This window comes from Vulpes vulpes, unplaced genomic scaffold (genome assembly GCF_048418805.1).
Source record: "Vulpes vulpes isolate BD-2025 unplaced genomic scaffold, VulVul3 u000000697, whole genome shotgun sequence".
In the NCBI taxonomy this organism is placed as follows: Eukaryota; Metazoa; Chordata; class Mammalia; order Carnivora; family Canidae; genus Vulpes; species Vulpes vulpes.
The window spans coordinates 441,663-457,250 of record NW_027325814.1 but is presented as its reverse complement, the minus strand read 5'-3'; the positions used below and the strand labels follow the sequence as shown (position 1 = coordinate 457,250).

At 46.8% G+C, this 15,588-nt stretch overlaps 1 protein-coding gene across 1 annotated transcript in view; it reads left to right on the top strand.

Annotated features, from left to right (window-relative positions):
* The window catches only part of RNF41 (ring finger protein 41), a 31,163-nt gene extending 15,575 nt beyond the window's left edge, over positions 1–15,588 (top strand). The window contains exons 3-7 of the mRNA XM_026001958.2: positions 7,018–7,130; positions 10,518–10,789; positions 11,536–11,671; positions 12,318–12,421; positions 13,248–15,588. Of these exons, the coding sequence (XP_025857743.1) occupies positions 7,041–7,130; positions 10,518–10,789; positions 11,536–11,671; positions 12,318–12,421; positions 13,248–13,599 (954 nt within the window). The 5' untranslated portion in view covers positions 7,018–7,040 and the 3' untranslated portion in view covers positions 13,600–15,588. The remainder of the gene's footprint in view (positions 1–7,017; positions 7,131–10,517; positions 10,790–11,535; positions 11,672–12,317; positions 12,422–13,247) is intronic.

Below are 15,588 nucleotides of genomic sequence, written 5' to 3'. Positions count from 1 at the left end.
ATTTGAGAGAGCGAGAGCAGGAAAGAACATGAATGGTTGGGAGGGCCAGAGAGAGAAGGAGTAGGACAAGCAGACCCCCCCCTGCTAAGCGGTGAACTGGTCTTTGGGCTTGACCCTAGGACCCTGAGATTGTCACCCGAGCTGAAGCCAGATGCTTAACCAACTGAACCACCCAGGCACACCTAACTCCTTTTTTTTTTTTTTTTTTAAGATTTTACTTATTTATTCATGAGACACACAGGCAGAGGGACAAGCAGGCTCCATGCAGGGAGCCTGATGTGGGACTCAATCCTGGGCCTCCAGGATCACACCCTGGGCGGAAGGCGGCATTAAACCACTGAGCCACTTGGGCTGCCCCATAACTCCTTATTTTTTATACCAGTGGGCCTCAACCAGGGGTGATTTGTCCCCCAGAGGATATATGTCAATGTCTGGAGACATTTTGGGTGTCACAACTGGAGGACTACTACCAACTTTGAATGGGTGGAGGCCAGGGATACTGCTAAACATTCTGTGGTGCATAGGTCAGCCCCCTACAAGGGAACTTTCTAGCCCAAATGACTGTAGCCATGCTTGTGAACCCTTGTTCTAAACATATTCTGAGAGTCATTTCTGGAAAGCCTTTCTGACCATCCCCAGTCTGATTTAGAACTCCCTCTTTCTAAAAACAATTTTTAATTTAAATTCAACTTGGTTAACATACAGCTTTGTGTTGGTTTCAGGAGTAGAATTCAGTGATTCATCACTTACACATAACACCCAGTGCTCACGGCAGGTGCCCTCCTTAAGGCCCATCACCCAGGTAGCCCATCCACCCCTGCCCCCCCGCGCCCCCCCCCCAACACTCAATTTGTTCTTTTTTTTTTTTTTTAAGATTTTATTTATTTATTTATGAGAGACACAGAGAGAGAGAGAGAGAGAGGCAGAGACACAGGCAGGGAGCCCGACGCGGGACCCGATCCCAGGTTTCCAGGACCACACCCCAGGCTGAAGGCGGCACCAAACCACCGAGCCACGGGGCTGCCCAATTTGTTCTTTTATTGTAAGAGTCACTCATGGTTTGCTTTTCCCTCTGTTGTTTTTTTTTTCCCTCTGTGTTTAATCTTATTTTACCTTCTCTTCCCCTATGTTCATCTGTTTGGTTTCTTAAATTCTACATGTGAGTGAAATCATGTGATATTTGTCTTTCTCTGACTGACTTATTTTGCTTAGCATAATACACTCTAGTTCTATCCACATTGTTGCAAATGGCAAGACTTCATAGAACTCCCTCACCTGTGTTCCTCTGGTACCTTGTGCTTTCTTCTCATTGCTTATCTCACAGACACTAGGTCTTATTAGGCTTATTGGTGTTTAGATAGTACTCAGTAAATGTCTACTAAATGAATAGTATCTAGATTGTTTTACAGTATGGTTTTTGGCTAAACTTTTGAAAGCCAGGTTTTAAGATTAAAGGAAAGCATTACTCTTAATTTATCCTTCCTTGTCCGACTTCTTTTTTTTTTTTTTTTTAAGATTTATTTATATATTCATTCAGAGAGAGCAAGAGAGAGGCAGAGACACAGGCAGAGGGAGAGGCAGGCTCCATGCAGGAAGCCCAGTGTGGGACTCGATCCCGGGTCTCCAGGATCACACCCTGGACTGCAGGTGGCGCTAAACCGCTGCGCCACCGGGGCTGCCCCCTTGTCCGACTTCTGATATTAATATGCTATTTCTTTGTTGTCAAAGCCAGGATTCTTTTTTTTTTTTTTTAAGATTTTATTTATTTATTCATGAGAGATACAGAGAGAAAGACAGAGACACAGGCAGAGGGAGAAGCAGGCTCCATGCAGGGAGCCTGATGTGGGACCTGATCCTGGGTCTCCAGGATCATACCCTGGGCTGAAGGCGGCGCTAAACCGCTGAGCCACTAGAGCTGCCCATGAGCCACCAGAGCTGCCCCAAAGCCAGGATTCTTTTGGTTGTAAGGTAGAAAAACCCAACTCCAAGTAGCATAAGCAAACAAAGGATACTAAGGTGTTTCACAGAAACTAAAGACAGGAAGGCCTTCGGAACAAATCAGGCACTCAAAGCCTCAGGACTCTTTGCAGTTCTTATCTAAGCCTTTCTAGCTGTGTGTGTTCCAGGCTTTTCTTTCCATCTGTAGATTTTTGTCTTCCTCAGTCCACTTGACAGCCAGAGAAAGACCAATTTAACTTTCTTGGTGTTCAGCTCAAATAAATTCTCAGGGATAGGATCTGTTGGCCCCACTTGGATAGGTTTATCCTTTGCCCAATCAGTTGTAGCTTAGGGTGAGGCCTAAGTACTAGTGAGGCAACTCCTGCTGGAGTCATGTGGGTGAGAGACAAAGGAGTATAAGCCCTAGAGTGTGGCCGTTGGGTGAATAGTGCTATGAAGTCCACTGTAGCTCTCAATCATTGAGGTGCACAGAGCAAAGACAGTATGGACTGCCCTTGTTCCCTTACCACCATCCTCATTGTTTGGTGAGGTGCAACAAGGAGAATCATAGGGGCCTTAGTTACAGGTTTTACATTTTCCTGGGTTATATCTTCAATATATGATATTGATGTACTCACCCTAATCCATCACTGTTTATAGATTCAAGGGAATTATATCCTCTGGTCTTGGAACAGATCTGAGGGGAGACACATACATGGTAGGTTCCCCCCTCCCACCCCATTTTATAGGAGATAGTCTGGCCAAAGTGGTATACACTGACAATTTCAGATGGATTGTTTACAAGTTTTAAGCCCTAGAAAAGGCAGAACAGTATATTAGAGAAATGGTGATGATAGAGGTTAGTATAAGCGAAGCAGTATCATGGGGTATCACTGTTCCTATATAAAATGGGTAAAGAAAGATTTTTTGTATTCATTAGGCTTGTGGGGTTTTTTGGTTTGGTTTGTTGTTTTAAGTAATCCTTGGTTGTTTGTTTTTAAGTAACCTCCACACCCAACACGGGGCTCGAATTCACAACCCCAAGATCAAGAGTCACAGTCTCTACCAACGGACCCAGCCAGGTGCCCCGGGATTTTTATCAGTTGAAAGAAACAAAAAATCAGCTCAAACCAGCCTACAAATAATAGAGAATTTGTTGGGTCCTGTAGCTGATGTTCAGAAGGTGATTGTGGCTTCAGACATGGCTGAATCCAGGACTTCAGATGATCTCATCTGAATGGTCTCTCCGCTCTGCTTTCTTCATTATTGGCTTCATCTTATAAGCAAGCTCTCCTCATTAATGGCAGAAATGATCTCCAGCCACTCTGGTTTGTACATCCGACCAGCTATGCAACCCCAGGGGAAAGAGCTACCCTTGAGAGCTCCAAAGAAGTCCCAGGCATCACTGTCTCTGCTCTGCAGAGGGTCACATGTCCATAAGGACCCAGGTTAGGATTCCTAAAAGAAAACTTGTGCCATTTGCACAATGGGATGTTAGATAGGTGAAATAGGAAATGTCCTCTGTGCCCTCAGTGCTGGAAGCTCCTAATGAAATCAGCATTTGAACACCAAACGTTTTATTGATTTGTAAGGAACTGTGCTTGGTGCTATATTGCATGAAGAACCTATGTTTCTTCTGCTCTTAAGGAATTTTTATATTTATTTATTGTTTTTAAGTTAAAAAAATTTTTTTTAAGATTTTATTTATTTATTTGAGAGAGAATAAGAGAGAGCATGAGCCAGGGGAGGGGCAGAGGGAGAGAGAGAAGCAGGCTCCCCACTCAGTGGGGCTTGATCCCAGGTACCTGGGATCATGACCTGAGCTGAAGGCAGATGCTCTACTGACTGAGCCATCCAGGTGCCTAATTTTTTAGTTTTAATTAATTTGTTCATTTTAAGTAATCTCTACACCCAATGTGGGGCTCAAACTCAAGGCCCTATAAGATCAGGAGTCACGTGCTCTATGGACTGAGCCTGCCAGCCACCCCTGCTCTTAAGGAATTTTTAAGGGCACCCCGGGTGGCTCAGCAGTTTAGTGCCACCTTCAACCCAGGGTGTGATCCTGGAGACCCAGGATCGAGTCCCACGGCAGGCTGCCTGCATGGAGCCTGCTTCTCCCTCTGCCTGTGTCTCTGCCTCTCTCTTTGTCTCTCATGAATAAATAAATAAACTCTTTAAAAAGGGGATACCTGGATGGCTCAGCGGTTTGGCACCTGCCTTTGGCCCAGGGCGTGATCCTGGAGTCCCGGGATCGAGTCCCACATCGGGCTCCCGGCATAGAGCCTGCTTCTCCCTCCTCCTGTGTCTCTACCTCTCTCTCTCTCTCTCTCTCTCTCTCTCTATGTCTATCATAAATAAATAAAACAAATCTTTAAAAAAATCTTTTTAAAAAAAGGAATTTTTAATTAAGTAGTAGACATTTTTTTTTTTTAAGATTTTATGTATTTATTCATGACAGACACAAACACACACACAGAGGCAAAGACACAGGCAGAAGGAGAAGCAGGCTCCATACAGGAAGCCTAATGCGGGACTCGATCCCAGGACTCAGAGATCACGCCCTGGGCCCAAGGCCGACAGTCAACTGCTGAGCTACCCAGGCATCCCTCAAGTAGTAGAAATTAGACATATGTATGACTACTGTCGTATATTGAGGCCCTACTATGGGCCAGTAGGCACTTTGCTAAATGTGTTTTGTTTGTTTTAAGATTTATTTATTTATTTTAGAGAGCACAAGTGCTAGCAGGATGAGAGGCAAAGGGAGTGAGAAAAGGAGAGAAGCAGACTTCCTGCTGAGCATGGAGCCCAGTGCAGGGCTCGATCTCATGACCCTAGCACCATGACCCGAGCCAAAAATCAAGAGTTGTACACTCGACTGACTGAGCCACCCAGGTGCCCCTAAATGTTTTATATATATTATCTCTTTGTGGATAACTCTGTGAAAGTCACTTCTATTCTTATGCATACCATTTTATCTATTTAAAAAAAAATGGGGTTGGGAAGTTTATGTAGCCTGCCCAAGGTCATATAGCTAGTGAATAATAGAACGGAGGATGAATCCAGTCAGTTTTGACTCGGTCCAGTGCTATACTTTAGCTTGCACTGACCTATCAAGGTCTTTTCTGCATCTCATTCTTTTCACCCTTTCAAGTCGGACAGCCTGATTCTAAATTCCTGAGAACTATCTGACTTAGCTCATCTTTTCTAGGACGTCACAGCTGATGGTTAGTCTGTGGTGTGGCTGCCTTTGTACTGGTGCCCATCCTTCATCCATCCAGTTGGCCCACCAGTAGGAAATCCGTAGGAGAAATACAGTCACTGTTCAGCGACTTCTTCGGGTTTGACCCCTAGGAAGCCCAAAGAAGAGGCATGGCAGCCTCACTGCTCTCTGAGTCTTTGCTCTCTTGAACATCCTTTCCCTTTTTTTTAAAGATTTTACTTATTTATTCATGAGAGACACACAGAGAGAGAGGCAGAGACATAGGCAGAGGGAGAAGCAGGCTCCCCACAAGGAGCCCGATGTGGGACTCGATCCAGCATCCTGGGATCATGCCCTGGGCCAAAGGCAGATGCTCAACCGCTGAGCCAACCAGGTGTCCCCCTTATTTAAAGATTTTATTTATTCATTCATGAGAGATGCAGAGAGAGAGGCGAGACACAGGCAGAAGGAGAAGGAGGCTCCCTGCAGGGAGTCTGATGCGGGACTCGATCCCAGGACTCTGGGATCACAACCTAAGCCAAAGGTAGACTCTCAACAACTGAGCCCCCCAGGTGCCGCTGAACCTCCCTTCTTTATCCCCATCACTACCACTTAAATTCAGACTGTCACCATCTCTCCTGCCTACACATTCTTCCTGTCTCTAATGTCACCCCTGCTGACAGAGTGAAGAGTACTTTTATACATCATTCCTTTGAAGTCTTTCAGTGGTTTCTCATAGCCTTCAGGATAAACTCCTTACATAAGACTTCTCATGCCTGCCCCTTGTTTGCTTCTCTAGCCTTGTATCCAGACATTCCTTCCTTTGAATCCTTCAGATCAGCCTTTTTCTGAACCACTCAAGAGTTCCCTGAATTCATTGTTTATCCTCTTACTTCTGGATTTTGAATGTACTGGTTCATGTGCCTAAAGCCCTAATGCTAATACCCCACCCTGCCCCCATCCCCAACACCTAGCTACTCTTGCTTGTCCTGTTGATGACACCTGATCCTGTAAAACTTCTCAAATTACCCTCTCTTTTCAGCCTGGGTTAGGTGTCCCACATCTTTTGCACTCATAATGCCAAGTGTAGGCATTTGTCATTTCATGTATTTTTAAAGATTTTATTTATTCATTTGACAGAGCACATGCAAGGGGAGCGGTGGGCAGAGGGAGAGGGAGAAGCAGACTCCCCAGCTGAGCAGGGAGCCCCATACAGGGCTTGATCCCAGGCCCCTGGGAATCATGATCTGAGCCGAAGGCAGATGCTTAACCGACTGAGCCACCAAGATACTTACCATTTCATATTTTATTTTATTTTTAAAAAATATTTATTTATTCATGAGAGAGACAGAGAGAAAGGCAGAGACACAGGCAGAGGGAGAAGCAGGCTCCATGCAGGGAGCCCGACGTGGGACTCGATCCCGGGACTCCAGGTTCATGCCCTGGGCCAATGGCACATGCCAAACCGCTGAGCCACCCAGGGATCCCCATTTCATATTTTAAATGTATGCTTATGTAATATCTTCCCCCATTAGAATTTTCTTTTCTTTTTTAAGATTTTTATTCATTCATGAGAGACACAGAGAGAGAGGCAGAGACACAGGCAGAGGGAGAAGCAGGCTCCATGCAGGAAGCCTGATGTGGAACTAGATCCTGGAACTCCGGGATCACGCCCTGAGCCAAAGGCAGACACTAAACCACTGAGCCACTCAGGTGTCTCTAGAATTTTCTTGAATCAGATTTTTCTTCCCAAATGACTGGCACATAGTATGCTCTCAGTAATTGTTGAGCAAATGAATGGATCTTGGCAGTAAGTTCAAGTTGGCACATACTTGTAGGTTTCTTCTAAGCTGGCTTCTTTTTCTTCTTGCTCCTTCCAGGACCTGGGTTTCAGTGATGAGACATGGGGTATGATGTAACCCGTTTCCAGGGGGATGTTGACGAAGACCTTATCTGTCCTATTTGCAGTGGAGTCTTGGAGGAGCCAGTCCAGGTGAGTCGGTCTGATGGCAGTTTTGGTGGGGGCAATAGATTACCGTGGATCTAGGAGAAAATATTCATAGGTAATGGGACAAACAGGGAAGTCACTGTGATTTGCCACCCGCCCCCGACCCCCACCCCATGACAACACACATACATAGAATATAGGTTTGGTGCAGAGGATCAATGGTGGCTACAAAAGGAATAGGGCTTTCCAGAGTCTATCTAGAGGTGGATACCACAGAAGTCTAGTGCCTCAGATTTTCTTCTAGGGTTGCCCTGAGATTTTTTTCTGCTGTAAAACAGTCACCTTTTCTCTGTCTTCTGGCAGTAGCTCAGGAACTTCCTTTCCTCTGCAGGGGCTTTGACTAGCTTCCATCTACCTAGCTATGATTGAACTTCTGGACTTTCCTGATAAGTTCTGTATTTTGATGATGTAATGTTTCAGTTAGTCAGCCAGTCTGCCTGCAGGCCTTTTCAGCCTGCTTACTAACTAACAAACAGGAAGTGGGAACCAGTGTATATATTTTCTTCCTGGGATTTATTAGAAAAAACAGTTTTTGATGCAGTCTTGTACTCTGCATTTTGATATGAAAGCTGCCACCTTCAATAGGTCATTTCTCTGCAAGCCCTGCCAGAGGAGAGTCAGTTGTATCTTCCTGGGGGCAAGTATGAGGAGAAACTCATGATTAACAGGCAAGTATAATGAGTGAGATAAATTCTTAACAGTAGTATTTATGGACATCATCCTGCATGGTTCTTACTGCCTGCCCTCTGTAAATACCTATTAATCCTCTACCACTCCTGGCTAGCTAGACCTAATCACATTTTCTAAACTAGGACACTAGTCAGTGAGGTCTCATGGCCCTTCCCCCACTCACTGCTTATACAACTCCCAGGGGCTCCTCTTGATTCCATAAGTTTGTTCTTACTCTAGTTTTCAGCCACCCAAAGGAACACAGATGCTTCAACTGATTGAAAATCAGACTGCATTCTAGTGGCAGCTAGTCCTGGACCTGTCCCCTGTCTAGGCCTTTGTAGCCTACTGCCATAAGAAGCAGATGGGCTGGGTGTAGAACCAAGCTATCCTGGTGGTGTCAAGAGGTTATGGGGTGTGTCAGTTCCTTCCCTTCCATGGCACTGTCATTTGAGGTGAGTCACGTGTGGAGATGTCAGTGTTGGCTTGTGACATTCTAAGTCAGGAGCCCCCCCCCCCCCCCCCCACCTCCGCCTTCTGAGGAGCAGGTCAAGCAGATCTCAGGATGCCAGGTTACCAGACACATATCCAAGGGTAGAAGGCACCTGCTAGGAATGCTGATTTCTCTACATCATTTTTTTTTTAAGTAATACCTACACCCAATGTGGGGCTCACACTCACAACCCTGAGAATCAAGAGTTGCACACTCTGACTGAGCCAGCCAGGCCCCCCCTACAGCATATTTATTTAATTTTTGAATAGGTGATAAATTCATAGGGTTCAGAAAATAACCAGTATAAAAAGACATACAGTGAGAACTCTTACTCCATCCTTGTCCCAATCCATGTAATCCCCTCTCCCCCATAGTTAACTCTTTGTATTAGTTTGTCCAGCTTGCACGAAACATAGCACATTCTGTATATTTTTGCAGGGGTGGCAGGATTGGATAGGCTGGTCATGAGAAGAGGTAACAGTTGGGATGAGATCTGAATAAGGGGACATTCATGCTGAGATTTAGAGAAAGAGCATTTCAGGCAAAGAGGAGCGGCAAAAGCGAAGATCCTGAGGCAGGAGTGAGTTGGGTGTAAACAAAGAACAGAAAGGAGGCCCGACTAACTTGAACACAGTGCTGGCAGCGAGGTGTGAGGTGAGGAGAGGTCAGAGGCACAGGGCCACATCCAGCAGAAGTTTATAGGTCCTGAGTAGGAGTTTGGATTTATTTTAAGTATAGTGGGAAGCCATTGTAAAGTTTTCAGCAGAGGAGTGATATGATCTAGTTTGCATTTTGAAGTGATCACTTTGGGTGATGAAGGTAAATGAATTATAAAGGGGCGGAGTAAAAGTAGGGAGGCCAGTTAGAAGACGTATTTAGTAATGTAGATGAGAGATGATAGCTTGATCTGGGTTAGTGGCAGGACAGATGGGGAAAGTAGACAAGTTTATGGTTTCTTTATTTAGAGATAGGGTCTATAAAGATTTCGAAAGGACTCCAATTTGTCTTTGAGTGAAAAATAAAAAACCTACTGACAATTGGATTAGTGACATTGAGAATGACTTGTTTTTTTTTTAAGACTACTTATGTGAGAGAGAGAGAGAGAAAGCACATGTGCGCATACCAGCGGGGGTGGGAGGGTGGGGGGAGAGGGAGGAGGAGACTCCCCACTGAGCAGGGAGCCAGACAGAGCTCAATTCCAGGACCCCCAGATCATGACCTGAGCCAAAGGCAGACACTTAACTGACTGAGCCCCCCAGGCACGCTGAGGATGACTTCTCCCTTAGGAAGCCTTTCTGTGTTTCAGTCTTTGGTGTCTATGAGCATCTCAGAAGCAGAACCTGTCTTTTGTATTTTAAGCACCTAGAAGAGTGTTTGGGACATAATTAGCACGCCATTCATTCATCAACTACTGAGTGCCTACAGTGTTTGTCCTATGCCAGAAGCCAGATAGTGTCTCCATAGATGCTAGGGAATCCTCTCAGTTTGAGGGATTAACTTCAGAGGTTATCTGAGTTGTCAAGGAAGTAAGCTGAAATATGATCTTTATGAAACTAAAACGAATGTGATTCTCTAAGAAAATGGCCCTGTTTGGGAGGATAGGCCTTGCCAGTGGGATTCAGGGCAATGCCTCATGTCAACCCTCATAAAATAGGAACTTGGGCCCATACAGAGAGGACTCAACCTCTCACCAGGAATTCCAGGCTTTTGTTTTGTTTGGTTTTGCTTTCTTACTTGCATTTTTGCCAGTAAATATCTTCCCTGTGTCCTCTGTACTCATCCTTTAAGACCCGTATCAAATTCTGTCCTCTCCCTAAATACCTGCCCTGATTGACCTAGCCTAGAAAGATCTCATCCTCCTCTGGACTTCTTTGCCAGTTATTGTGTATGCAATCCAATTGGCAATTAATAATCAACCACCTTATGTCATCTCTCCTATTGTCCTAGAATATTATTTGTGCCCCTTATTATGTTAGTTTTTACTTGTCTTATGTCACAATCCATTTGGAATCTGGAGCACAGGAAACCTTTCTGAAGCCTCTCTCTGCACAGTGTCTTGCCCACAGTGCATCTTTACTTTGCTGTGACCCCAGAGACCTCTGGTCCTGGAAGCTGCTCAGAGGCTTGAGTGGCTTTGTGAAGTTATCATATTCAGGCTCTTAGCTCCTGCTAATTCTCTTGTGCCCCTTTTGCCCTGCTCTTCCTTCTAGGCACCTCATTGTGAGCATGCTTTCTGCAATGCCTGCATCACCCAGTGGTTCTCGCAGCAGCAGACGTGTCCGGTGGACCGGAGCGTTGTGACGGTCGCCCACTTGCGCCCAGTACCTCGGATCATGCGGAACATGTTGTCAAAGCTGCAGATTGCCTGCGACAACGCTGTGTTTGGCTGTAGTGCTGTTGTCCGGCTTGACAACCTCATGTCTCACCTCAGCGACTGTGAGCACAACCCCAAACGGCCTGTGACCTGTGAGCAGGGTTGCGGGTGAGATTACTTCCCTTCCTCTGCCCTGCACAGATGAGGGCCTTCTGGTTGATGACCACCCTCCCCGCACCCACACTCCCTGTCCCCAGTCCCCCATCTCTGGAGCCCCCGCTCACCAGCTCGGGAGCTCTCCGAGCCTGAATGTATGCAACGAGCGTCCTTGGCCTCGCTGGCTTCCCGCCCTAAGATCTGACTTCGGTGATGCTTTTTCAACTAGGATATTTTTGCTCTTGTTTGAATGAAAGAGAGGAGGAAGCAGGTCCTAATCTGCGTGCTAGAACTAAGGGTTGACTCCCTCTGTTCTTCCCTGTCAGCCCAGTACTCCTTTTTCTTTGTCACTATGACTGCTCTAATTTCGAGGCTTCTCATAGTTCCTTGCCCCTTGTTATTTTCTTTCTTTGGAGTGTGAAATATTTGATTAAATGCTGCTGTCTAGCTAGGGCTGTGAATCTAGGGCTGCTCAGAAGGAGTGGGTACATAGGCAGAATCTGTAGGAAGAAAGGAGAGCTGTGTGGCAGATAAAACACTCTTAGAAAGTGCAAGAGGCCCAGAGAAGGTAGAGAGCAAAGGAGCATGGGGGGCGGGGGCGCGGGCGGGGCTGCTGGGGAAGTGAAGGGAATAAATAAGAGGGAGGCCTGAATGTTGGACACCTGGGCTAGGAGAAAAGCCTGTCGGCATCTCCTGCCTTCGCCCACATGACCCATTGAATGCCCCTGTTCTGCTTTCCTCCCCACTCTGGGTGGCAGCCTGGAGATGCCCAAAGATGAGCTGCCAAACCACAACTGCATTAAGCACCTGCGCTCCGTGGTACAGCAGCAGCAGACACGCATCGCAGAGCTGGAGAAGACCTCAGCTGAGCACAAGCACCAGCTGGCAGAGCAGGTAGGGCCCAGAGATCATTGAGAGAACCTGCCTCTCATGTGCAGGTAACTGTGAACAAGTGTGTGTGTGTGTGTGTGTGTGTGTGTGTGTACATGCCACGTGTGTGTGCAGATGACGGGGTGAGAAGCACCCGTGTGAGCAGCTGGAGAAGACCTCAGCTGAGCACAAGCACCACCTGGCAGAGCAGGTAGGGCCCAGAGATCATTGAGAGAACCTACCTCTCATGTGCAGGTAACTGGACGTGTGTGTGTGTGTGTGTGTGTGTACACATGCCACGTGTGTGTGCAGATGACGGCGTGAGAAGCACCCGCGTGAGCAGACGGGTCTGTGCCTGTGCTCGTGTGTCTGGGTGAACAGATGCTCTGCCTGTGGCTTGGTTGGGAATCGGATGGGAGCTCTTCCCCTTCTCCTTCATCCCGTCAATGTTACTCATTCACCTAACATTTATTAAATGCCTCCTCTAAGAAGGTCCCTGCCGAGCACTCAGGTTACACTAGGAATGAGACAGTCCCATCCCTGTCTTTGTAAAGCTTACAGGTCTGGTTGTTCCTCACATCTCTCAGCTGTCCTCATTCTAAGACACACTTTCGTCTTACATTTGTTGTCTACCCTAACTGTCCTCTCTGATTCTCCTTCCCACCCACAGAAGCGAGATATCCAGCTGTTAAAGGCATACATGCGTGCAATCCGCAGTGTCAACCCCAACCTTCAGAACCTGGAGGAGACCATTGAATACAATGAGATCCTAGAGTGAGTGTCACTCAGGACATGGAGTCACTTGCTCCACGTCCTGGCACTGAGCCCTGAAAGGAGGAAGAGCCGGGGAGTGGCAGAAGGAGGGTAATAAGAGGGCTGGGCTGGGGCCACGGCGTTTCAGATATTGGGATGAAGGACAGGAAGAGAACTTTCAGCACCACTATAGGATCTTAAATTATTTTGGGTGGATTGAAGGGAAAGCTTACCCAAGGATTCAATTCATCTGGACTTAAGTGAGTACGCACATGTACAAAGCCATGTTAAAGGCTGTGGGGGGAAAAAAAGGCTGTGGAGTGCTAGGAGGGCCAAGAAGAAGGAAATACTGTCCTTATTGTCAGGTAGTTTACAACCCAGAAGAGTGAGTGAGTGCAAATCCAGGAGAGTGATCTAAAATGCAGCATAAACAAGCAAAGTCTAAAATCTGTTTCAGTGCTGGGGTTGTGTACGATTCACAGACTAAATTCTTAGTGTGAATCAGTATATATAATGCAAATGGTGCTGTGTGGGACACAGTATACAGGAATAATTGCTTCATCCGATAAACATTTGTTGAGCACTTAGTACGTGCCAGGCACGTATGTTCTATGTATTGGGGTTTCTAAGAAAGATGACAGGAACTCTTCACTTGTAGAGTTTAATCTGGTGAGTGACATGTTGGGACTTCCAGGGGACCAGCTAGGGAAAGATGTGGAGTTTCTGAAACAGTGATGGAAAAAGGAAAATGGAAGGTCAGGGTTGAGCTGAGCGCAGAGCAGGAGAAAAAGCCAATGCAGAGAAGGGGGATGAGCTGGAATGACCACCTCTAATCCCCTCCACACAGGTGGGTGAACTCCCTGCAGCCAGCCAGAGTGACCCGCTGGGGAGGGATGATCTCAACCCCAGATGCTGTACTCCAGGCTGTAATCAAGCGCTCCCTGGTGGAGAGTGGCTGTCCTGCCTCTATTGTCAACGAGCTGATTGAAAATGCCCACGAGCGAAGCTGGCCCCAGGGTCTGGCCACCCTAGAGACCAGACAGATGAACCGGCGCTACTATGAGAACTACGTGGCCAAGCGTATCCCTGGCAAGCAGGCTGTTGTCGTGATGGCCTGTGAGAACCAGCACATGGGTGATGACATGGTGCAGGAACCAGGGCTTGTCATGATATTTGCGCACGGCGTGGAAGAGATATAGGAGATCTTGACGGGCTAGCAGGAAGAGATGGCAATCAGAAAACCCATCACTCCAGCAGCTGGTCCCTGAGTCCTCCCTACTATTCATAGTACCGTGGCTTACACATGGGCCACACATTTCCCTACTCTTCTGGCACTGAAGGGCCCAGGGCACTTTGCTCAACCTTTCAGGTGGGAAACCCAGATTCCTTCCTTTTGCCTGATTTCTTCCCCTAAGATGTCTGTAAATTTTCAGTCAGTTTGGGAAAGTCCCCACCTCTATATCTGTTTTCCTGCCTAGGGTCCCTGGTTCTAGATATTTTTAGAAAGCACAAAGAATTCATTTTCTCTAGAGGATCAGGGTGGAGTGAGGAATATCTAATCATTCCCCCTCCTCCAAAACCAGGGAATCGGAGCAGGCAGGCCGGTTGACACTAAACAGCATGAGAGGGCAGCTCTGGGGAGCAGACATCCTGAAAAAATGGTAGGGGTGGAATCAAAAACCCTAGAAATTAGCAATGAGGCCAGTAACTGGCCCCCTTAGGGGAAGACTGGACCTCTGTGCCAAGCAATATCCTGTCTGGCCCACCTTACAGGTGTAGGCTCCTGCTGGTTCTGCAGGTGTGCAGGTTGGGATGCTGAAAATTTCTAGATGAGCTCTTCTTTCCTACATTTTCTCATAACTAGGGAATGACAGGGTTGGGGGTAGGGGATTAGTCTGTTGGGGTGGATGTGCTCAGCAAGAACCAGCTCTCTGGCTTTTGCTGAAATCAGGTAGGCACTGCCTCTGGCATGGGCTGTAATAGTTCATAGACCCTCTCCAGCCCTGTGATTGTAACTAGTTATTTTGATAATTTCCTTTGGCCATTGTTGTTTGTATTACCTTCCTTTCCTTCCTTCCCACCTTTTTTTTTTTTTTTTTTTTTTAGAATGGCCTGGTTATAGCTACCCCACTTTTCCAGCCCGGCCACATTGTTGGCAATCTAATTTATTTACTTTTTTTTTAAGAAAGGAAAAAGAAAAAAAAATTAACAAAGCTGAAAACTTTCCTTTTGATGTTCCTATTGTGGGGATTCTGGATAGGGTGGGACAGGGATGGGATCTGTTTTATATTTTTCCTTTTCAGCACAACCTTTGGCTTTAATATAGGAAGGGCCAAGGGAGTCCTCGGCTGAACCTTTGTCTGCCCCAACCCTCCATAAGCCCATCTGAGATGAGGCACTTCCTCTCTTCAGTGATGGCTGCGACAGTCCATCAGTGCCTGTGCCCTCTGGAGAACTTTGCTCCCACCCCTTCCATGAGTCTCCTTGTCAAACTTTGTATTGATAGAGTATTAATTTTGAAGACTCTTCCATCCCCCAACCCTCAGTTTCCTTGGAGATACATAGTTGGATTCTAAGCTTCACGAGCCACGATGGGAGAGATGTGTCTCTGAGTACAGGCAGTGCTCTGGTCTCACACATGCCCTCTAGGGACTTCAGCGCCATTTGAGGCTACCCGGGCATTCCTCAGTCTCTAGGGTGGCTGATAGAGTGAGAGAAAACAGGGGAGGGATGGAGAGGAGGTGATTGATTGTTTTAATAGGCAGGTCGGAGAGGGGTTGACGAGATATGGCCATATAACAGCTTCTTCTCTCTTTTGGAGTTTTATTCCAGGTCACCTTGCTGTAGGTCTGGGGAGATGGGTCATGGCTCCACTGGGAATGGGGTGGAGGAGTACAGCTTGAAGGGAGTAGGGAACAGTCCTGCGTTCAGCTCCAGGACATTGTGCTCAGGAATTTGAAAACGCTGCTATACTTAGTCTGGTTACTACATCTCTTCCACTCCCCTCTGCCCCCGCCTGCCTTACCAAGGCCCATACCCTCCTGTCGTCACCCTCAGACGGAGCCAGGAAGCTCATTTAAGGCTTCCCTCCCCGTCGCACTAGCGTCTCTGTGGGTTGCTGGTGGTGTTATACGTGCTGTTCCACAGTGTTGACTGCACTAATAATAAACCTTTTACTCAACTCTCAA